Source organism: Oculina patagonica, chromosome 2, assembly GCF_052425735.1.
Source record: "Oculina patagonica isolate OP01 chromosome 2, crgOcupat, whole genome shotgun sequence".
Classification (NCBI taxonomy): domain Eukaryota; kingdom Metazoa; phylum Cnidaria; class Anthozoa; order Scleractinia; family Oculinidae; genus Oculina; species Oculina patagonica.
This window is the reverse complement of record NC_135759.1, coordinates 43,655,539-43,677,706: the sequence shown is the minus strand read 5'-3', so window position 1 is coordinate 43,677,706 and position 22,168 is coordinate 43,655,539. Positions and strand designations below refer to the sequence as shown.

The 22,168-nt window shown below is 38.2% G+C and overlaps 2 protein-coding genes across 2 annotated transcripts in view; both read right to left on the bottom strand.

Annotated features, from left to right (window-relative positions):
* Window positions 1–22,168, bottom strand: part of LOC144640230 (uncharacterized) — a 37,203-nt gene that overhangs the window by 5,043 nt on the left and 9,992 nt on the right. Inside the window, exons 3-18 of the mRNA XM_078499434.1 lie at window positions 18,637–18,833; window positions 10,631–10,850; window positions 9,630–9,860; window positions 9,211–9,441; window positions 7,867–8,145; window positions 7,366–7,531; window positions 6,587–6,798; window positions 5,492–5,676; window positions 4,353–4,445; window positions 3,738–3,854; window positions 3,272–3,388; window positions 2,796–2,939; window positions 2,242–2,376; window positions 1,660–1,848; window positions 855–1,066; window positions 289–329 (exon numbers count right to left, since the gene is read on the bottom strand). Of these exons, the coding sequence (XP_078355560.1) occupies window positions 289–329; window positions 855–1,066; window positions 1,660–1,848; window positions 2,242–2,376; window positions 2,796–2,939; window positions 3,272–3,388; window positions 3,738–3,854; window positions 4,353–4,445; window positions 5,492–5,676; window positions 6,587–6,798; window positions 7,366–7,531; window positions 7,867–8,145; window positions 9,211–9,441; window positions 9,630–9,860; window positions 10,631–10,850; window positions 18,637–18,833 (2,769 nt within the window). The remainder of the gene's footprint in view (window positions 1–288; window positions 330–854; window positions 1,067–1,659; window positions 1,849–2,241; window positions 2,377–2,795; window positions 2,940–3,271; window positions 3,389–3,737; window positions 3,855–4,352; window positions 4,446–5,491; window positions 5,677–6,586; window positions 6,799–7,365; window positions 7,532–7,866; window positions 8,146–9,210; window positions 9,442–9,629; window positions 9,861–10,630; window positions 10,851–18,636; window positions 18,834–22,168) is intronic.
* LOC144640240 (uncharacterized) lies at window positions 14,991–16,141 on the bottom strand. Its single transcript, XM_078499441.1, has 2 exons — window positions 15,909–16,141; window positions 14,991–15,235 (listed from the first exon to the last, which is right to left on the bottom strand). Exons 1-2 carry the CDS (start codon window positions 16,093–16,095, stop codon window positions 14,991–14,993), a joined length of 432 nt encoding a protein of 143 aa, XP_078355567.1. The 5' UTR covers window positions 16,096–16,141.

Sequence of the window (22,168 nt, the reverse complement as noted above, 5' to 3'; positions counted from 1 at the left end):
CTTTTCTTTATTGGTAATTGGTCAAGCGATTTTGTGTGGCCAGTTTGCTTGCTTCTCGTAAGTTTTATTTTGATTTCTGTTTTGAATCCTATTACATATGGCGCCGACACCACTCACATTCCCCTTGCCTTAAATCAGAATAATAACTAAGTCCTTTTCACCGACCGGGTAGATAATTATAGAGAAACCATTATGTTTCTAAACAATTGCCTAAACATAAAACATAAAAAAACAATAATAAATTGCAAACAAACAAACAAATATGTCATCTCAGCTTGTTAAACATACCCATAGTGGCCATCTCCCACAGAAGAACACCATAGGACCAACTGTGAGAAAACATTAGAAACATTAGAAACTGTTTGGGACAGCTCCTTTTTATTTCGCGTAGCTTATTAAAGTGATCTCGTAGAAAGTTTATCAGGGTCAGTGTAGCGCTTGCTTGTCTGCTTGCCAGGCACACACTCACACAAAAAGAATATATCTTTTTTGGATGCCTCCTTTCGAAAAAAAGTTTTCCTAAAGTACTGAAGGCGGACAGTTTCGTAGAAATTAGCCTAAGTGCACCCAGTAGTCCATTTTTTTCTGGAGTGTGTACTATGTAATATATTATTGTAAATTTATCATTTTCTCGAAGTTTTCTGTTTCAATTTTCTAGACGCAAATGAAAGCTATGTAATAAAAAGAAAAAAATATCTCATGTCAAATGTCTTAGATGCACTTCAACCCTGTTCTGAATTTTTTGGATGCGTTGTGTCATGGGAATTGCAAAAAAAAGGTATTGTCAATACGCAATATTCAAGAAATACCAATTCATAACTTAGGAAAGAATGTACAAAGCAAAATCTACTCACACATCACTTTTGATGGTAAAAACGCTGTCATGGATTGATTCTGGGGCCATCCATTTCACTGGAAGCTTTTTCGTCTTTTTGGCGCTGTACACGTCTTCATAGATTTGACGCATCAATCCAAAGTCTGACACTTTTACCCGATTATCATGGCCAACCAGAACATTACGAGCTGCAAGATCACGATGAACAAAATCTTTCTCGGCGAGGTGATTCTGTCAGAAATAAACATAAAAAGGCGGGTTTATACTTCATGATGTTACACGCTGGTCCATGATGAATCAGGAGCAATCTGATGATTCTTTGAGCGGTTTGAGCTAAGATGGACAACTTCACCGATTAATTTGCGCTTTTAGAAAACTTCAAACTACAAGCTTTTCCTCTTTTCATTTGTTTTGCCAACAGCGAAATGATCACAAAAACAGAAAAACAAGAAAATTTCCCCGCAAAACGTGAAGGCAAGATGCGCGGGAAAAGATGAACTACAGAAAATTCCACGAAGGAAACCTTTTGCACATTTTTTTTGACGAAAAAGTCTGCGACCAAATGGACTCTGTAGATATCAGCACAATCACTCCGCCGTGAAAGGTCATTTACCCTGGCGTTGTCTGTAGGTCTCCCTATTCCTGCGCGTCTCGCTGCTAGATTTCCTCGCCTTATTTTAGGTTCCCACGACACAAACCAAGGGTAAAAAAAACTGCTCGTAATTTAGTAACATCAAAACCTTTTAAAATTAGTAGTCTTCGCGAATATGCCTTAGCTAGACTAATGTAATTTGTATTTTGGAGCACGTAATTATAATGGTTACCATTCCCCTTGCTATTTGCCATGCAAAAGAAAATAGCTGTTGAGTACTAAAGCTGTCATCTTCTTCGTTTCCATCATCAAGATTTTCGGTTGAAATCAAATTTTCAGCAGTTTGGTTGTTTCTCTGTGATGTCGATGGCATCGCGGACAGTTCGATGTTTTCTTGATCCAAAAAAGGCTTACTCTCGTCCTAATAAAATAATAAAAGTAGCAGCTAAGTGTTTACGGCGATAAAGCTGACTTGACGTAAATAGAGTCATGCATATCATCAAGGAGCTAAATTCAAAGCTATATAATTTTGAATATTATGTAACTCTTTTTGGATCTGATTTTGCGCGATTTCTATGTACATAAAAGCACTTTGTGGAACAAAGAAAGTACAAAGTATTAGAAAATGCTCCCAACTGTGGTGGTTGTTCTCAATGCAAACGGCTCAAATAAAAATAATAGGATCTCTTTTCCCTTTTGTAACGGTTCTGTCTTTACCTAACAGTAAGAGCAATATGCCGGCGTTAGTGCTTTTCTTTCAAAGATGATGGGAAAAATTTAAGTGAAAAAAGATTATATATTTACTATCTCTTACTTCAACTATATTATCAGATGAGAACGAAAGGATGGAAGCTTCGTTGTCACATGATAGAGCTGGTTCCATCTTCACTGAGGTTTGATCTGTCAGGACTTGATCTTCTTCCTTATTTTGCGGGACAACATCGGTTTTCTGTATGAAATAAAATAGCCTCTTGAATTGATTCACTTCTTTCTTCTTGTTTTTTTTAATTTAGTAGCAGTTTTATTCTATTCTGTATTTACCATTGAATCCTAACTAATGTGTTGTTCTGGTACCGTTTCATCTGATTTTTTGTGAGCACTACTTTTTTCGTGAGGTAAAATACCTCCTCCTCTTTGGAAGCGGGGGGACACTCTATGAGGTTCAAACAACAACAACAACCGTTATCGAGGTTAATTTATTGTTGACATCTTAACAGAAAAGGAGTATGTTTAACTACACACACAAATTGGATACATCGTAGGATAACGATTGTTAGGATCGTTATTCCAAGTCAACTGTAATGTGAGCTTATCAGGAGCTATAAATTTTAACACGAGAATGTAAACAAAGCAAAAGTTTTTCCTTACTTCAACAGGATTCAGAGAAAACATGGATGCCATTTCTTCAGAAGAGCCTTTGTTTCGTTGGCATAATGAAGGCTCCATTTGTATTGGGGTATTGCCTCTCACCGCCTGATCTTCCTGGGACTTGGCCAGAACAACATCAATGCCCTATATCATAAGATTACATATTTCTTCTTGGTTTTTTAACTTTTTAACTTTTTATTTTATTAGCAATGTTTCAGTTTAATTCTCTTTTTACTACTTTCTTCAGAGAGACAAAAATATGTGCTACATTTGCTGTCACTTTCAATCAACTACAATTAATTTGCCGTGGATTTATTATATCTGCATGTCGTAATGTTACATCTCATAATAAATATCAATTATTCAATACTCTTTCTTATAAAGGTTTGATATGACAACTGTCACTATTGTAAATAACTGACAACCTCATATGAAGGCTCAGTAACTATGAACTCGATTCTCGTCACGTTCTTTACCTCAGCGAGATTCCCTGACGACACCGTGTGTTTTTCGCGATCTTGTAAAGTTGAACCCACTCGATCTGGGTCAGGGTCTGCTGAGAAGTGATATTTATCCTGAAAGACTCTATTATCCTGTGTAGGACAAGAAAAACACAACGAGGTGATATAAATCCCCTAAATGAATGTCACTGTCCTTATTAGGAAATGGGCTGCATTTTTTGTAAATTTATCGGCGGGAGAATCTCACGACGCTAAATCTAAAAGATATCTTCAGTGAACACATGGTTCGTCTTGGTGCGCAGTTCTAGTGACCTGTAACAGTGCCATGTAGAACATCTTATCTTTATTATTTATTACCGAGCTTAAAAAAAAATTTACCATCTTTATTATTTACAACTGTAACTATTGTAAGTAACTAACAACTCCATATGAAGGCTCAGTAACTATGAACTCGATTCTAGTCAGGTTGACCGTTCTTTACCTCAGCGAGATTCCCTGACGACACGGTGATTTTTTCGCCATCTTGTAAAGTTGAACCTACTCGATCTGGGTCAGGGTCTGCTGAAAAGTGATCTTTATCCTGCAAAACTATATTCTCCTATGTAGAACAAGAAAAACTCAACGAGGTGATATGAATCTCCTAAATGAATGACACTGTTTTTATTGGGAAATGGGCTGCATTTTTGTATATTTACCGGCGGAAGAATCCAACGACGCTAAATCTAAAAGACATCTCAACAGTGAACACGTGGTTCGTTCTTGTTCTGGTGACCTGTCACTGTGCCATGTAAAAGAAACTGACCTGTCTCTTACACTGTATCCGGTACAATAGACAATTTTGAACCAACAATAAAGCCTTATGATTTGCTGATTTAAATTATTTGGCCCTCTTAACGGCCTTAGTCGTATAATAAGGCATTTTATTGAAGCTTACGAGCAGTAAGCAGCATGTTAAAGCCGTAAATGGGACGTTTCGCTGAAATAATTGTCGCTACTACATTTTGTTTTGTATGTACATGTTGTGATTTCGTCACAGCAACATGCCCCTGAAACATGACCCTTCGTGTGATTTAGTCTTTTAACGTTAACAACTTACTTGGCAAGATTTGCTTTGTCTTATGTCTATATCTCCTTTGTCATCATAACATTTCTCCGTCGTCTGTCTTGCAGTGGCCCCATTTGGATTGATCTACAATATAACAAGTGTATTAAATGAGGAGCGGTACAAGTAAAATTATGTCATTGATTAAGGATATTTCTCTGTGGTGGAAGGGGGAGACGGGGCACATAACAATGCTATGTGAAATATTCCAATCCTTCTCTGGTTAAACAGACAATCTTAGGCTATCAATTGCAGTTACATTAAAGCCTTAACTATGCTTAAGGTTTTGGTTGACGAGATTGATGTTTGGAGACTGTGCTTATGACATATATAAACAATAACCTTCATTCGATTCGACCCCGATTTTCGCTTTTCACTACGTTGTAAGCGCTCTTAAGATTCCGCTCACGACTGCGACTCCGTCGCTGGTAAAAAGCAGCCTTCATAAGCCTCCCAGTTTGTGACCAAGCTTTCAAACTTAAAAATCTTACTACTTTGTTAAAGAAAAAGTTTTTTTATCCAACATTATGTTTGGGACAGAAACTGAACGGATAATTTTTAAATGCAAATTTTAAAAATTTGTAGGAGATATCTCTTGGGGTATACCGCCTGATATTCCCCATTTTGGTTGCGTTGAGTGACGTACTTGAACAATCTCACGCGTACACGAGATAAAAAACTATTAGGCGAAATGTAAATTATAAAGCAAATTGTTTTCTAAAACAGTTTTTGGCGTGCACTATAAATGATAAAAATAGGATGACGCAGTAAATATATGAAAGACATTTACGAGAACTGTGGTGGACACATGCATGAAATGAATTAATTTGACCTTCGCATTGTACAAGAATATATCTGCAATCTTGGCCAAAACTAGTTAAAACAAACGCATTTCACGCATTTTTCACAAATGTCCTGACCTGCAAGCGGGTAAAAATATTTTATCCCCTCTCCCCCTACTCAATGTTGTTTCTGGTGTTTTGCGGTTCGACAGGCTTCGTTTTGAAAACACTACAGCATTAACGACATTGAAATGGGGGAAGGAGGTTCTAAAACTGAACTCCGTTAGCTAAATTAGTGGAGAATTGCTAAGTGTTTCAACAGTTTTGTCCAAGATTGTAGTCACTTCCTACCATGCTTCTCTTGCGTCGTAACCACTGTAACAGGTCACCAAACGGAACATATTCTATCACAAGAAACTTATGCTCCTGCAGTGTGCAACATCCAACCAGGGATACAATATTCTGGTGTGCACCCAACAACTTCATCATCGCTATCTCAAACAGAAACTCTTCTTTTTGCATTTCACTTGGATCATCTAACAACATGTAAGTGATGGGTGAGAAACAATTTTCTGGTCTGAGTTACAAGAATATTAATATTAAAATAAGTTGTCTGACAACAGTCGCTGAAGTCTTGGTGCTCGATTCCGTTTGTGAACATGTAGTCACGTAAGTAACGGTTTGATCATGAACCATAGAAAAAAAATACCTTGAGAGATAAAAGATTAAATTATCAATGTGTTTTACTTTCATGGTTACCATGTTATAACAAGTACAATTTTTCTTCTTTTTTTACCTTGTTTTTTTTTTCTTTATGAATCTCCCTGTCTTCTTACTAACTGAGTTGATTTTTTACCCCCTTCCAGGAAATCAAGATTTTTTTTTTTTTTTTCCTGGCCGTCGCTCTAAACAGTTGCAGCTTTCTCAGCAATATAGTTTACAACAATAAATGACAAACAGATATTGGAGCAAACCCAAGAGCCTAGAACTGTCATTCAATTCGAACTGAGCACGGACCATCACGCAAAATTCGTGTTGCCTCCATCATAATTACTTGCAACCTTCTTTAGCAAGCTTGACAACGGATATACAATGATAAAAAAAACCCTCCTCTCTCTCTTTTTTTTCAAATTTTGTTGAGTTCGAGGATCAATCTTTGTAATAACCTAGTGCAAAAGCTCGTTCTGATGATATCAATATCAAAATTTGATTTTGACCCATTCTTTATAAAACTCTGAAAGTTTATTTTTCCGGAGTTGTTTCCAAAGGTATCATGTATCAACCCTCCCCTTGGGCTCGGAAAGCATGTTTAGTCGGACCCATTAGTGTTTTGTTTTTGCAGCAGTTGCAACATCTCCTGATACCTATGCAAGTACAGATTAGCGTTTGAAAATCCTGACCCTTAGTGATTATTTTCAACAACAAAAATCATTACCAAAAGTATACCTTGCAATTCTTTGACGGCAACCACCAGGTTGGCCTTCGCTGACTCTAGTCCCTTCCGGCTGTCAAACACTTCTATTCCTGGTCGCTTGTTCAGAATGGCTTTGTAAACCACACCAAACGCTCCTCGCCCCAGCTCCTCCTCGTATTTTATTTGCTCGGGAAGAAGTTCCCATTTATCCAGCTGAATAATTTCGCGTCGTGACCGAGTTGACCTAGAATATTAAATGATGGTTAACGCAGTTGTCTTGGTAAAAGTTTTGAAACATTTGTTTTGTTTAACATAGCATGCATTCATTACATTTCAGTTTCAAATACATTTCAGAGATGATTGCACTCAAAAAGACACGTTATTTTGACACTTTTATAATCAAATATATTACGTGCTATGACTGAAGATAAAAGTCTTAGTTAATTACTATCGTTTTTTAATGAATACTGGCAACAGTGGAAACATACTATACCATCACTACGTTTCGCACATTAATCCTTATATTTCTATATCCAGCAAAGACATCAAAAGTAGCTTAACCCTCGGAATAAGAAGCAATTTTAATTAAAATTCAAATCCTCTGCAACCTTAAATAGGGGGTAGGGTGATGGACCACCTCCCCCTCCCTTGGGTTTTCGCCTTTATATGACGCCTTGGTAATATTCGAGAATAAAAATAAGCGACAAGAAAATTAAACGACGTTTCGACGACTCCATGTCATCATTGTCAAGTTCAATTAATAGTGATCGGAGAATGGAATGGAACAGTGTTAGCAACTATAAGAGATGACCTTTCCATCCGCTTGCGATTGGACTTCTTGTAGCTCCAGAACGCCACTACGAAACACAACAACAACAAAATAAAGGCGGCACCGAACGATATGTAGGCAATCTTCATATTGGAGATCACATTTTCTTGCGTTGGAGCGTCTTGGGTTGGAGCATCCTCCTTATTCGCTAAAAAAAAAACGAAACAGCATGTTAATACCTTTTGTTTGGTTTTCTTCGTAAATAACATTTCATGTCATGGTAATTCCCGTACATAGTATGGTTGTTAGCATGGTAATTGTTCTGATCGTGTATGGCTACATTATTATTCATTGTTTAACATCCTACAATAGCTAAATTTTCAACTGCAAATTGAAGGGTTAGGGAAAACCCAGTTACTGATAGCACGCCTCGTGTCAAAACTTCAGATTTGGAAAAAAAGAATCTGTAAAGAACAAGGACAGCCTGACATGTATAGAAAAGAAAGTCAGGCCAAAAATTCACTTCTCTCTATATATTGTTACCTTCATTGCATAGATTTTCGCTGCAGCATCGCATGTCACATGCCCCACTTGAAGTTCTGCACTCATCAAAAAGTTCCGCAGTGTTATCACAGTAGTAGTTATTGGTACATCCATGCTTAAAGAGCTTGGTAACACTGGACCCATCCTGTGAGGTCTGCTGCATCGACGCATAATAGCAACGATCGTCCATGGAGCTCTTACACGCGACTTCTTTGTGATGTTTCTGGCATTCCTCATGCGACACTGTGCTACTGCATTCAAAACAACTGAGCCCTGATTCTAGCGAGACAAAATGAATCAATAATAGTTAATATATTAATCGAAAGCCACGCAAAAAGACTTTTTTTTTTTCAACTGAGGTGGTTATGAACTTTCTTTCCATGTTTTAGCAATTATGCAATTGACAAACAAATTTGAAAGAGAAATATAACACACCTTTAGATCCACGTTTACCGCCAACGACAAACTGCTTGCAGTCACGTGACTGGAACTTGCCGTCACGTTTAAATATACAAAACAATCCTTTATCGTACATGTTTGGCGAATTTAAATAACAAAACGGAAATAATTATATATTTTTTCGCCGTCTAAAGAACAACGCTATAGGCATTAATGAAAGTCAGCAACGGCTATATCGGAAAATATTCCCCAGGGTTCTTTTGTTTTAATTTGCTTCAATCTAATGCCAAACGCCAAACGCCAACGCCAAACCTTAAAGCAGTAAACGTACAACTAAAGCTCTCTAAAGTAACACTTTCCTATAGGAAGCACTCACTCCCAAACGCTTCAAGCCGGGATACGATATGGGAACAAACGCAAACAGAGGCAGAGATAATCGGGAAGTCAGGAAAATACAAGTCATCGCTCTGGAGAGGGGTGCTAAACATTATTTGCCCAACCAGTACAATGCTTGTATATTCGGGTCATATCTATATACGAACCCAAGTGTAAAATAGTCCATCGACTCTGTATTGTCAAGTACCTATGCAAAGCACTAGAGTTTCTAGAATTGAATTTTATAATTTTTTATATCCGAGGTCCGACGGGGCAGGAGTAATTGTTGTGTTATATCCAACTTTTTTATTCCTGTTTAATTAATAGCTGTTATTGCAGTTCTCTGCGGCGAAAGGGTCATTTTGCATTGTTTTAACCGATGTGTTGACCCTTTTGCCTCGTTCGCATACTTTCTTAACAAAGTAATGTATTATCGCAGGCTCAACTGCAAAAAGTTATTTGCTGGTATAACCTGGCACTTTCTTAATCGTTTGTCTTTACTGGTTCATTTTTACTTTTCTCCTACAAGAGAAAAAAACTAGTCAAAATAAGTAAGTACATGTAACTTGCCTTTGTTGCACATGTCATCACTGCAGCATTCCGCAAATGGTTTCTCGGCTGTTTCTGTGCACTGCTCAGTTGTGGCGCATCCTTTATAGTATGTTACAATTTTGTCGTCCCCATTTGAAGTATATGTGGTTTTAACACAGCGGTTCATTGGTAATGTGCAGTTCACTCTTGTTTGGTTCCTTGCACAGTGAGCAAATGATATGTTGCTTGAGCACTGATAACAGGAGATGTCTGCACAAAAAGAGGTGTATACTAACTTTTAGCAATTTATAAAATGTTATTCGGTGTTACTCGTCTCACGCCCGGTCAGACGCATACACTCACTCACGTAATGGACACACACATGAGACTTTTAGTTTTTATTACCATGTAACTTTTGGTATATATTTTATCGATTATTATTAAAAAGTTAGGCTTACCCGTATTGCAAAGGTTATCTTCACAACATTCCAAAGAATTTTTCTCCTTTTGTCTGCATTGATCTACAGAGGTACATCCTTTGTAGTAAACTGCTTCTTGATCTTTCATGTCTCCTGTTGTATTCTTTTGTTTGAAACAGTAGTTGCTGGGAAACGTACAGTTGACTATCTCTTGTTTCGTTGCACAGTCTCTAAATGACGTGTTGCTCGAACACTGAAAACAGGAAATGCCTGACGAGATAAGAACAGTCTATCTCATACTCTTTGCTGTTGGATATTTGTCATTACTCGTTTCATTCAAAGCAGCCGGTAAGTCTCCATTTACTGCACTTGCACTTGCATTTGCATTATCATTTTCCTTTTTCAAATTAATGTTGACCGAAAGAGCTTAATTAATGACCTAGCCAATGATTTGACACTGAACAGTTTCATCAGAGTTTTTTAAAACTCTGATAATTTAACTAAATTACAGTTTAAAATTTAAAGTTTACAGTTTAAAGTTATGAGTTGTTGTGAGTTTCATTTTTAAGTTTTTAAAAGCTTCAATTTTTTTACAAAGACTGAACCAGGTGAAAGGAACCGTGTGACATTATATCCATCGCAAAGCTAGGACGCTTTGCGACTTTGTGGCAACTAAAGCGTCTGAAAATTTCAGTCCCGCTTTTTACGCCCCAACCTTGTGTGTGTGTCCACTATTCTACCCTCGCCTCAGCTCAGTCTGGACTTAACAAAAAAAACTGTGTTCCCCAAGTTAGCTACTGAAAGGCAGTCATCAACAAAATTGGAATAATTGTTCTGTTGTTCATGCAAGTTTCAAGATGTGCCTTCAAATTAGCAATTTAAAAGAGCAACTAAATTACTCAACAACTTTTTTCTATTTTTACCTTACGATAATCGAATTTCAATTTCTTAAGTTATTAAATTTTAACTTTCTTTATTATGCTTTTCTTCTGACCGAAAAAAAAAATTGTGTTATTCGTGAAGGTTGCTGTTTCACATACCATTGGCTGGTTTCTCGCAGACATAAAAATAAGAGAGGTAACAGTAGTCGTCATTCCACAAACCAAAGTAAGATCTAGACCCCACACCAACACAGTGCTGGTCATTCCCCCAGTTGTTAGGCTGTCCAGGTTCCCACTTGGAGAAATTGGCGGTGCTATTATCCACTTCCCATGTGAATGTCCCTTCGTGTTCAATGTCATTTAGGCCAATCCACACATACTATAGAAGAGAAGATGCAAGGAGGCTATAGTACAGTATATCAAACGAATCTTCTCTTAGGTGGGTGATTCAACAGATATAACAAAATTAGACTTGAGGGGATGTGTATCGTACATAAGTTATTAAAGGGACATGGTCAGCATTGTCACGATATTTTAAGCCATTTTTCTGATTACTTCCAAATTGAAGGAAACCTCAAAATAATACTTGTGTAATGTAGGAAAACAACAAAGGAGTAATCAAAACCCGAAAATAACCATGGATGGTTTAGACTGACGAAGATTAAGATGGATTACGACTGACAAAGTTGAAAAAATATACTAGTTTTTTCAAGATGAATTGACCGTGACTGAGCTCCTTTAACCGTTCTTTTACCTGCACCGAGACTATGGAATGTTTTATTATTTGACATAAGAGGCGCCAGCACTGATAGTATTTTTAAAGCCAACCTAAAAAAAAATCACTTTTTCGTCAAGCATTTTTATCATATTTGTTTATTGTAAGTTTACTTTTAGTTGTTATTTTAGCGTTTTTGCCTTTTTATTTCGTTTTTAAACTTGACATGTGCATTTGAAAATTGCATGGAATTTGCGCATTATAAATGTTATTGTTATGTTATTTTCAACAACAACAACAATAATAATAACCAATGTTGCTTAAACAAACGTATTTCCAGAATTTTCATAAGCAGAGCGTCCATAACTAAGCGAAATCGGTAAAGCCATGAAGACGAGTTCGCATGGATTAGGCCTGGGGACGAGGGTTCCGTAACTTTATAACGAGTAATTGGCTTATTTTCTATGGACTGGATGATGTGGACGTTCGTGGGTTATGGTAAAACGCGCAAAATTTGTTGCGCGGTGTTCACTGTGTAGGCTGAATGAAACGGGAGTAAAAGGAGCCACAGATCTCGCACCATTTCCTCAAAAGTCGTCTTTATTCCGTGAAATTGTGACAAACGAAAATGGTTTACGGCGAGACCCGAACTAATTGCGTTGTTGCAATATACATACCTTGTGCAAGTCCAGTTTGCTCGTTTGTGTTTGAATCTACGGCTGTCGTCATCAAGAATACATTAAATGATTGTGTTGAAAAGAAAGTAAGGAAGCATGGATCAAGTCCGCTGAAGTAAAGGACAAGTTCCAGATGTAAGGCAACAAACTCTACTGAAAAAGCTTGGTTTTATGACAAAAGTGCTTTTACTTTCTGTACGCAGTCTCAAGAAGCTTTGTATCGGCAAGGTAGGTTTCGATCTTTCCGCGAACAATTTGGCGCTTTTGCCTTCATTCAGTCGCTTCTGTAGTACATTTATGCTTACATGAGTTGATTTTTTTGGTTACCGTTTGTTGGTCTTATTTTCTTATGGGTTTACCAATTATAGATTGCCGTAAATTGATTTTCTTTGAACGTAAGTTGATTTTCTGATCCCTTGCCGTGATGTCCTGTCAGATGTGAGTTTATTTCTTTTTGCTGTGAGTTTATTCCGACTTTAAGCCGTAAAGTTTCTCGCAGAACAAATTTATACAGTATATTAAAGTGAAGTTTTCCGAAGTACTGAACAACGACAACAACACTCATTTTGAAAATCATGTTTGCCCCATTTAGCACAAACGCGAGCTGTGAATACAAACTAACAAAGTTATTTCAAACAAATTTATTTGAAGCACGCTTTAACAATGAATAACTCGTAGAGATGATGTAGTGTACATTAAAAGTTGTTCAAACTGTGACCACCGAATTATCCAAGAAAAGTTTAAAAGTTTTTGATAAAGTTTTTTCGTAAGCAAAACTGTAAGAGAATCGCGAAACTATCTTCTATTCCTAGAAAGCAGAGCAAGTCATTGGCTGGTAAGCTATCTACAGCAATGCATTTAGGTGCAAAATAGACACCAAAACACGCGAATTTCAGTACAACATACTAAATAGAATACTTCCTTTATACCTTATTATAGGAAATTAACGCGTCATGAAATTAACGCGAATTTCAAACATTCGCGTTAATTTAAGTCGCGTTAATTTTTGTTAACGTTAATTTCCGCACCGTTAATTAAGTGGAGCGTTAATTTCCATGACGTTAATTTCCATTATTTTGGCCCCAATTTCTCGTTACAGTCCAGACGTTCTTAACTCCAAGGAAAAAGCATAATTTTATCTGCCACTATCATTGATACTGCGAAGAACGCTCAAAGTGGAAAAAGTACCATGAACATTGTTTTCGTTTAAAATTATACGCCTACAAGTGTTGAAATAAACTTGTTCCAGTTGTGTACGTCGCGTTAATTTCCTTCATTTTGAAATGTTACCCCCTCTGTCGCGTTAATTTCCTTTATTGAGAAGTACTTTTCCCTTCAATTCGCGTTAATTTAAGTCGCTTTAATTTCAAATACCTTAATTAACACAAGCGTTAATTTCCTATAATAAGGTATTACTTCCTTTTTAAAATCGGTAAGTCAAACTCTCCTCTCTGTACTTTCTGCCAATTCTCAGAGGAAACATGTGTCCCACTTTTTTTTATTGTCCTTTGGTAGCAACCTTTTAACAATTAATTAAGCAGTTATTAGGGGGTGATGAGCTAATCGAAAGAGAGGTTATCCTAGGGATCACTGAAGCAGTTGAAAATGTATCTCTTAAGAACCATCTAATCCCACTAGGTAAACAACATATCTTGATGCAAACAAACTGAGGCCTAGTTCAGACGTCGTGCTTCTGCCGTGCCAAACTAAATTCAGGAATTAAGTTCGACAAAAGCACGGCAGCAAAGCAATTTTGTTCGACACGCCATGCCGTGCTACACGACTTTCAGGCCGTGTCAAATTCGGTCAATAAATTTGTGTCGAGTCCGTTTTGTCTTCATTCCAGGCCGTGATTCGGTAGATATACACTCACCTTGAGTCCGTTTCACCTTCAGTCTTTCGAAGTCATAACTGCTTAAAACTCGTTCATAACTGTAAACAAAAGTTACGTGTAAGGGATGGATCATTTTATTTTTGAGGGGGGTTGGGCAATTACCAAAAAAAAATTCCTGCACAGCAAAAGTAGAGAAAAAAAATCATGCACAGTGGGCCAAGGGAAAAAAATCGAGCAAGCCTTTCTACTCGTAGGATCCTGTTAGACCAAATAAAAAATTAATCTGTAATTTTTGTCATAATTTTATTTCAACAGACAAAAATGCTGTGTAATTGTTTGTAAAATAATTCAACTCTTTGTGTTTCATATCATAAATACATCATTTCTATCCATTTCTTGTATTTAAAACATAAATTTGAACCATTTCACTTAATCTGGTATAATATAAAAATAATGTCTTTAAATATCATTTACATTAAAATATAACTTGTATTAAAATTTAACTTTCAGCTATCTTCAACATATCTGATATCTATTTAATTAAATAAACAATAACTATTTGAAAATTAGATTATGAGCTCTCGCTTTCTATTTTAACAATAGAGTGTTTCTGTCGAGGAACTATCGGCTGATAGTTGCCCCGCGGAAATTTGATGTTCTTAAAACAAATATTAGCCCGAGAAGCGAAGCTTCGAGGGCAAATATGCTAGTTTTAAGAACATCAAATTTCCAAGGGGCAACTATCAGACCGATAGTTCCGAGACAGAAACACTCTATTGTCTTTATTGTTCACCACTAAATTTTCTTCCGCGCGCACATACAAAAACAAGCATCGTGAATTATTTTTACTTTTGAGGATAAAAAACTCAATTGAAAGCCGAAATTTAACAAACGAAGCAAAACCAGACGAGAAACCCACTAAATGCAGTGCATTTGGTTGGGTTTTTTTGGTTGGAAGGCAGCTAGTTTACAAAAAACAGTCACCGGCGGGCACTATCGATCCGGGCATTTTTCACGGGAGGGCACTATGGGCTGATAGTGCCCTCCGGCGGACGGGCACTATCGCGTCACGTGTTCAATTTAAACCAATCAGAATCGGAGAAAATTTAGTGGTGAACTATAACGCGTGATAGTTGATGAGGGTGAAGCCCGAATCAACTATCACGCGATAGAAATGAAGAGCAAATACTCTAATTGTTTTAGTATAAATCTACTTAAACTTAACAACAAGATCATCCAAATCTTCTTCACAGACACTGAAAACACTTCACAAACGCGAAGAAGCGCTATAAACTATGTTTCTGCCCCTGCTTCTGCTTCTGCTTCTGTCCCTGCTTTACTCTTCTTTCTTTTTTTGTATTTTTCATTTGATTTCTTCCGCTTCCTCAGCAGAGATACATGGGAAGCTGAAGAGTCAAACTTCCCTTTTGCTATCTGTGCCATTTGGTTTGCTCTTTCTAAAATGGTGCCAATCTCTCCTTCAACACTAAGGATACTAGGCCAGAGCTTGGAATAAAATATCCAAGTTTCAAGGAGGCCTATAACAAAGTGAATACTGAAATTAATAAACTGTTCATGTACTATTGGGATTGAAGACATTTTAATTCCTCTAGCAACAGAATAGATTACTCTCATTCTAATCTAATTAATTTTATTTTTATAACAAGTATACTTTAGACACCATGCATTGTGCATAAAGGTTTGAGTGTTTGGGCAGTATCTTATTAAATACCCCAAGTTCAGAAACAGGATTGATTAAAAGGCTTTCCTGCTCAGAATTATTTGCTTCAATGCCTGGGGGTACTCCTTGGAATTATTAGTGGGGGTGCACAATTCTCCAACTCCTCACCCTATTTCAGACAAAAACATGCCATTTTCCACACCCATTTTCAGACCAGGCCTCTGGAATCCATACACTTTTTCTGACATGGCTTATGAAAGTTGTACTCTTGTGGGCTCCTTTAAAAACCATTCCCATTTTCAGAGTAAAATGGTTAAAATATAAACCTATAAAACAGCTCAAAAACCATACCCTTTGGGGCACCAAATACCCCCCCCCCCACCCCTCCGGTGCTTTCATTCCAGATGGAAAAAGCCTGGAAAATGCATATCGCAATTCCCTGCAGTTGAACTCTATTGTTAAAGTGATTCCAGCGAATGCGTGGATACATAGAAACTGATATTTTATATAGTAAGTGCATACGTGCTCACCTTCTTTGACAGGGGTGCCACACAATGCAATCTGCTCATCACACTTTAGCTTTGTTTCCTTTGCGAAAGTATGTGCCTTTTCAATGCCCTCTGTAAATTTGCAAAGCGAATCGTACATACATCGTGGGACTTCCTGTCCATCTTCAGCCTCCAAGCAACTTTGAACTTCAGGGTACCGCTCGCACATCTGATGATGTAGCCCCCAAACGCTTTGGCTTCTGAAGTATGGGGTCCACTTTCCATACTTGTATACCTCATAAAATGCTCATTTTTGGTGATACTTTAATGAATATGAAGACTGAAAACCGAAGAAAAAAAAATTGTGCACAACCTTAAGGTGCTTAAAAAAAAATCTTGCACAGCCCAAAAGAGAAAAAAAAAATTCTTAACAAGACAAAATTGCCCAACCCCCCCCCCCCCCCCTCAAAAATAAAATGGTCGATCCCTAAGGCTTTGCGTCGTCTCATCGATGTGTTTGGCGATGGACCAGCGAATTGAAACTGGCGCGAAGAAGCGATCATTGTCGTGGAAACGGATGATTGACGTCCATCAAAACTCATTTTTCAAACAGGAGAAAAATGTCGTTGGAGGGCGCGTGTGATCGGAAACAGCTGTAACAATCTTTCAGTTGGTTTTCTTTGCGTCTTTTTCTTGAGTCTTGCAATGATTTTCAAAGTAGAAGTTTTTGCTGCAATTTGGAAAACGGCGCCATTTTTGTTGGATCATCGCTGACTAATTGTTACGTAGCTTCAGTAAATCCTGAATTTGGTACGACTCTTGCACGACGTCTGAATCAAAGCCGTGCTTCTGCCGTGCTACAGTCGAACCTAATTGCAATTTAGTTCGGCACGGCAGAAGCACGACGTCTGAACTAGGCCGAAGTATTTTTTCGGAGCTAATAGTTTTACACTGAAAAATGTGAGAGGCTGGGGCTGGGTCAATGTCGGTTCTGAACGACTCCGCGTGATTGTCAGTGTCTGGCGACTGCATCTTTCAAGTAATTCTAATTCTAAGTTTAACAAATTGGAATCAAGTTTAAAAGGGCAAAGATATGAGCTCAGTGTGGTATGATGTTTTCTCACACTGGATGGAGCGTAAAAACATCAGATTTTGTTATACCCCCAACTGAAATGCAGTTTTCTTGAATTTGCCCGTGATCATGACGTGTGCGGCTCGAAACCACGGTGCAGGAATGAAAGCGAAGTAGTTTGAGGTTCTGGCTAAAAATTAAGCTTTTATTCATTGTTTTGTTCGAACACGGGGGTCAACAGTGGAAATACAAAAATAATTTTTACACAAAAATTAGATTAAACTTAAAGAAGGATATTTCCCAATGCAAATTCAAAAGCTCAAAGCATCACGCAGTGTAACAAATTCGATGAATAAATTCATGTCGTTTTCAGCTGACGGAAAATTCAGCGATGAATAACTAATACAGAGCGTTTACAGACTATCCCCGGGGAACAATAAGTTTTGCCTGGTTTTGGTTCATATTTTGGCCACAAAGACGTAAGTTTTATTTAGCTAGAACATATTATTTAGTCTTTGAAATTTACGGTTGTAAACCCAGCATAAATGGAGCCTTAGAAGGTTAATTTTATACGCGTCAAAAAACACGTGTCTTACATAAATTGACGAGCTCGCTGCTCAAAAACCGCAAAACGCAGCCAACAATTTGACTCGTCCCCAGTCGTCTCTTATGCGAAAATTGCAACACGCGAAGGATGATGATCCTTCCCATGATTCCCTCCGTGTTCAGCAGTCGACTCAAGACGGACTCAAAGACGACTGGGGACGAGTCAGGCCAACAATTATTAGTTCGAATTAGTACAAATTAATATTAGTTAATTAGTTTAAATCGATTTTATTTTTAGATCGTATTTCGACCGCACCTATCTTGTAGCGGATCATATTCTCCTCGAGGTCAAGCGTTCTCAACGCGTCAACTGTTATTTACCCAACCCGCCCATCCTGGGCAGTGTATAGGTTGTCCTATATTAAACTGTCTTTCAAAGCCCAACTCGTGTGTTTTGTTTTACCGTATCTACCTGTATCTTTTAAATGTTAAGCCACACCGATTTATTACTATATATATCTAAGCTGAGATAAACAATTAGCTTGCGCTTTTCTTCCTGATGTTCTGTATTCAATAGCTCCCAATTTAATGTGTCATTTACTTTGCACTGCATCTTCGTTTCGCCTCATTAACCACTCGGACGTACACGCAAATTTTATACCCCCACTATGATACAACGGCGGGAGTGCTGGGGGGTATGGAACCCCCCTAAACGTTTCGTTCCATTAATGCAAAACAAAATTATTTGCACTGAGTAGAAAGCCTTTAGATTACTCTACAAGATGACGTAATGTTTGTTGGCTGTGACCGCATAGGTAGTCATATGACGTCATAACAGCCGCCATCTTGGGTTTCACTGTTTTTTAACAAAAAGAATGATAATGGATTGTCTTATTAAACAAATCGTGCAGTTTTGTTAAAAAAATGGAAAATTAAGAGTTATGGTAAAATAAAGATTTTTGGCCAAATCGGCTTCTAATCATGACGATGCCAATCGTGGACACATATTTTACATTTCAAAATTTCTGTAAAGGTTGAATGAACAGCTACTGAAAGTTTCACTTTTCAAAATTACAAAAAAACCTCGAGCGTAGTGGTATCCTCCCCCCCCCCCCCCCCCCCAATTACGTCCGGGGGTTAATATATACTTACATTTTGTTTTTGCTTAATTCCGGTAATACGGATATACACTTCTATAAAATGTTGCTCAGATGTGCCATCGATCTTCATCAAGTGACCTCCAGATGCATGGCAGTCCTGTTTTGCATCAATCCATGGCATTAGACGTTTACCTACTTTGTAGCACGACAACTCATTACGAATCCATTCAGCGGGACAGGAAAGTTTGCCTAAAAAAAGGAGTAGAGGAAACTGTAAAATTTACTTTACAATCAGTGGTGCACACTTGCATCGACATAATAACGACACAACTAACCTTAGATGTGCGGTTAATACGATCGTCAACGTCTCGACTATATATTATGTCATATAATGTCTCGACATTGTGTCAGATTTTAGTCAGGTTTATACATAAGGAAATAGCCATAAAATTGAGTGAAAATAAAAAAAAACAGAGGGAACAGCTAATTTGGCAAAATAAAATGGTTGTAGTTGTTGTTAATAACACAGCATAAAAAGGTACGGATGGACCAAAAGTGAAAACAGATTCCAATATGGGTTTTTGAAAAACTCTAAGGCTGAACAGATTTCAAAGTTAATCTCGTTTGTTACCCCGGCAGAGTTTTGGCCCAGTGGCCAAAACCCGAAGAGGTATCATAGAAATCCCCGCGTGATTATAGATATATGGAATTAAGGACCTCTTCACATGAGCCCAGTTTACGAGCTGTCTCGGTATGGAAAATTGTAGCCCGCTTGACGGGGATGAAATTCAAGAAACGAAACCAAAATGGCGACACAAAAAGTCGCATCTTTCGCGACTATCGTAGCTTTATCAACCCTTGTAGCTTTACTTACAAAGCTAATTCGCATATTTCTCAAGTGGAAATAGATACAAGGCAAAATTATGCCAGTTTGACCGCCCAGTTACAGCTAGTTACGAAAGGGAAGCTATTTTCTCAAAAAAGTTACGGTCCCAGAGCGGGCTGGACTGTTCATATGGGAAAATTTTCTTCCCGGTTGCCGATATGTCGGTTGCAGAAACCGAGATATCGGCAACCGGGCTGGCCCACCTTCTCATATGAACACATAAAAAATTTTACAAAGAGAATAGGAGTGAGCCGAGATCTCGGTAACTGGGTCAGCCTGGTCAACCGGGATCATATGAAGAGGCCTTAAATCTTGTAATAACCAAAGGTCAGGCAGTGCGGGCGAAATCGATGCAAGGTGTCGTTGAATTAATAAAAGATTAACAGACGTGTACTATGACGTGTGTATTCCTCGGGAAGCGAAGCTAGAGGCCCCGCGTAGCGAGTTAAGATTTAGTCTGCCCAAGAGCCAAGGCAAGATCCAGTTTCGAGTATACCTTCGGTCATTGCTACGAAGCCTTACTAGCGTAGCAGCACACTATTTGTGACTGTCCGTTTGGGGCCTGGACTCTTTATATATGCGACTCACACTCGATTTTCTACTTTTCGTAGGAGATAATTTTAATTACATGCAGTATGTATGACCAGCGGCGGCAGTCGATGACATTCTTCGCGCCCTCCTGACTTTGTTTCTGTAGCGTATCGAAGTGTAATTTAAAACATTTGAGAAAACTTTGTTGCTTAAAGCATTGGTATTGTTCAAACTGTGTTTTGAAAAAGTCATTTTAGATAACTTTGTTGTTCAAAGCACTGATATTTTTTAAGTTTTGATTTGAAAAGGACACTCAAGAGAACAATGAGCTCATCTAAATAGTACGTTCACTTTTATGTTATCTTGTACATGTAAGATTTTGGCATTCCTTTCGGTTCTATTATGTTACATGACTATCCCCACACCGCGAAAAGAATTTTATTCCCACCAAAAATTTAAAATTTAAAAATAAAAAAATAATCAATGAAGATGAAGTGTTCAACATGACACGAGCATGGGACAAAGAAAAATTCTGAGTCCCGACGGGAATCGAACCCATGGCCTCCCAGATACCGGTTGGGCGCTCTAACCAACTGAGCTACGAGAGACTCGTTGTGAGCTGGGCCATTTTACTATGTTGATAAGTGACACGCGTCCTGCATACTGCTGGGATCAGTAATGCCGAATTCATCAAGTTTGTAGTAAATCAGGGTCAAGATGGTAAATTTTAAGCTCGGTAATAAATAATGAAGATGAAGTGTTCAACATGACACGAGCATGGAACAAAGAAAAATTCTGAGTCCCCGACGGGAATCGAACCCATGGCCTCCCAGATACCGGTTGGGCGCTCTAACCAACTGAGCTACGAGAGACTCGTTAATTGTGAGCTGGGCCATTTTACTAGGTTGATAAGTGACACTCGTCCCACATACTGCTAGGATCAACAATGCCGATTTTAGCAAACCGATTTTAAACAAGGTTGGATACGACTGCGACAACGTGAATAGCTTGGTTATTTTTTCAAGTTGCATTGTCCGTAACCAGGCAGCTTTACGGCTACTTAAGAGAAAAAACTACTTTTAAATCTCATGGGACTTGCATGAGGGGTGCTGCCACTTAGGCCTTCCAACCATGATCAAACTTCATTCATTTTGCTACGCCATGTTTTTTTGGCCCAAATATCACCCTCAGTTTTCAAGGACCCTTAGATAAAAAAGAGGAATTGTTAGCAAATTAACCCTTGCCACCAAGCACCACTCTATAGGACTGTCCAAAGATGCTCGGTAACTTTTGGGCATTTTTCATCTTTCATGCCCCCTGTTTCCTTTCGAGCAACTCTTTGCAATCATTAGACCAAAATTTCCGAAGATTTTCTGAGTGTTGTTCTAATGCGATACGAACGTTTCCGGGCAGTTTTCGACCTTTTCTAAAGATTAACAAAATTTGCCGAAGATTTCCGAGGAAGTTCAGAAGATGCTTCAACTTTTGCATCATTCCACATTAAAAACTCGTTAGCAAACATGACGACATCGGTATCTTCACGATTGTTCTTTGTGAAAGAAATCCTTTTATTTTTTTCTTTGTTCGTGAGCGGGCGGTATTCTACAAATCCTGCGATCTGATTGGTTCCGGGAGCGGGCGGTATTCTCCAATCCGGCCCGATCACAGCGGGCGGTATCCGTTGCGAGATGAATCGTCGAGTGGGTTTTCCGCGCGAAATCATTTTGCAGCGTTGTACGAACGAACTCATGAAAGATTTGCTCTGCAAAACCGAAATTGCTGCTCACCAATCGTTGTAAATGTGAAAGGACAAAATAGAAGTGGAATTAAAGGCCACGAAGTTCTTCCAAAGGCGAGTATTCATTTCTTTATCGACAAAGTCGAGTTCTAGTTTCGCAGTTTGTGGTTGTTTGTACATTTCGCAATCCTTTTAACGCCATTGCGGTAAGCTGCACCGAGAACAGTCAAACAGTCAAAATAATTCTCGCAATATTGTGCCGTACGTCCAAACTACGCATTTCATTCAGTTTCACTTTTGCACTGTTTATCGCAAAAGAAGGGGTATCAAATGGTCTTTGCGAGCATTTGCGAGCATGCGAGCACAGCGTTTTTCTTTGCGAGCACGAGCATTGACAAAATAAGCCTTGCGAGCAACGAGCACTGTTCA

Coding starts and splice junctions, on each gene's coding strand:
- LOC144640240 (XM_078499441.1), bottom strand. CDS start 16,095: ATGTGCGAGCGGTACCCTGAAGTTCAAAGTTGCTTGGAGGCTGAAGAT. Junction 15,236..15,908: donor TGGCACCCCTGTCAAAGAAG/GTGAGCACGTAT, acceptor ACTTTGTTATAG/GCCTCCTTGAAACTTGGATA.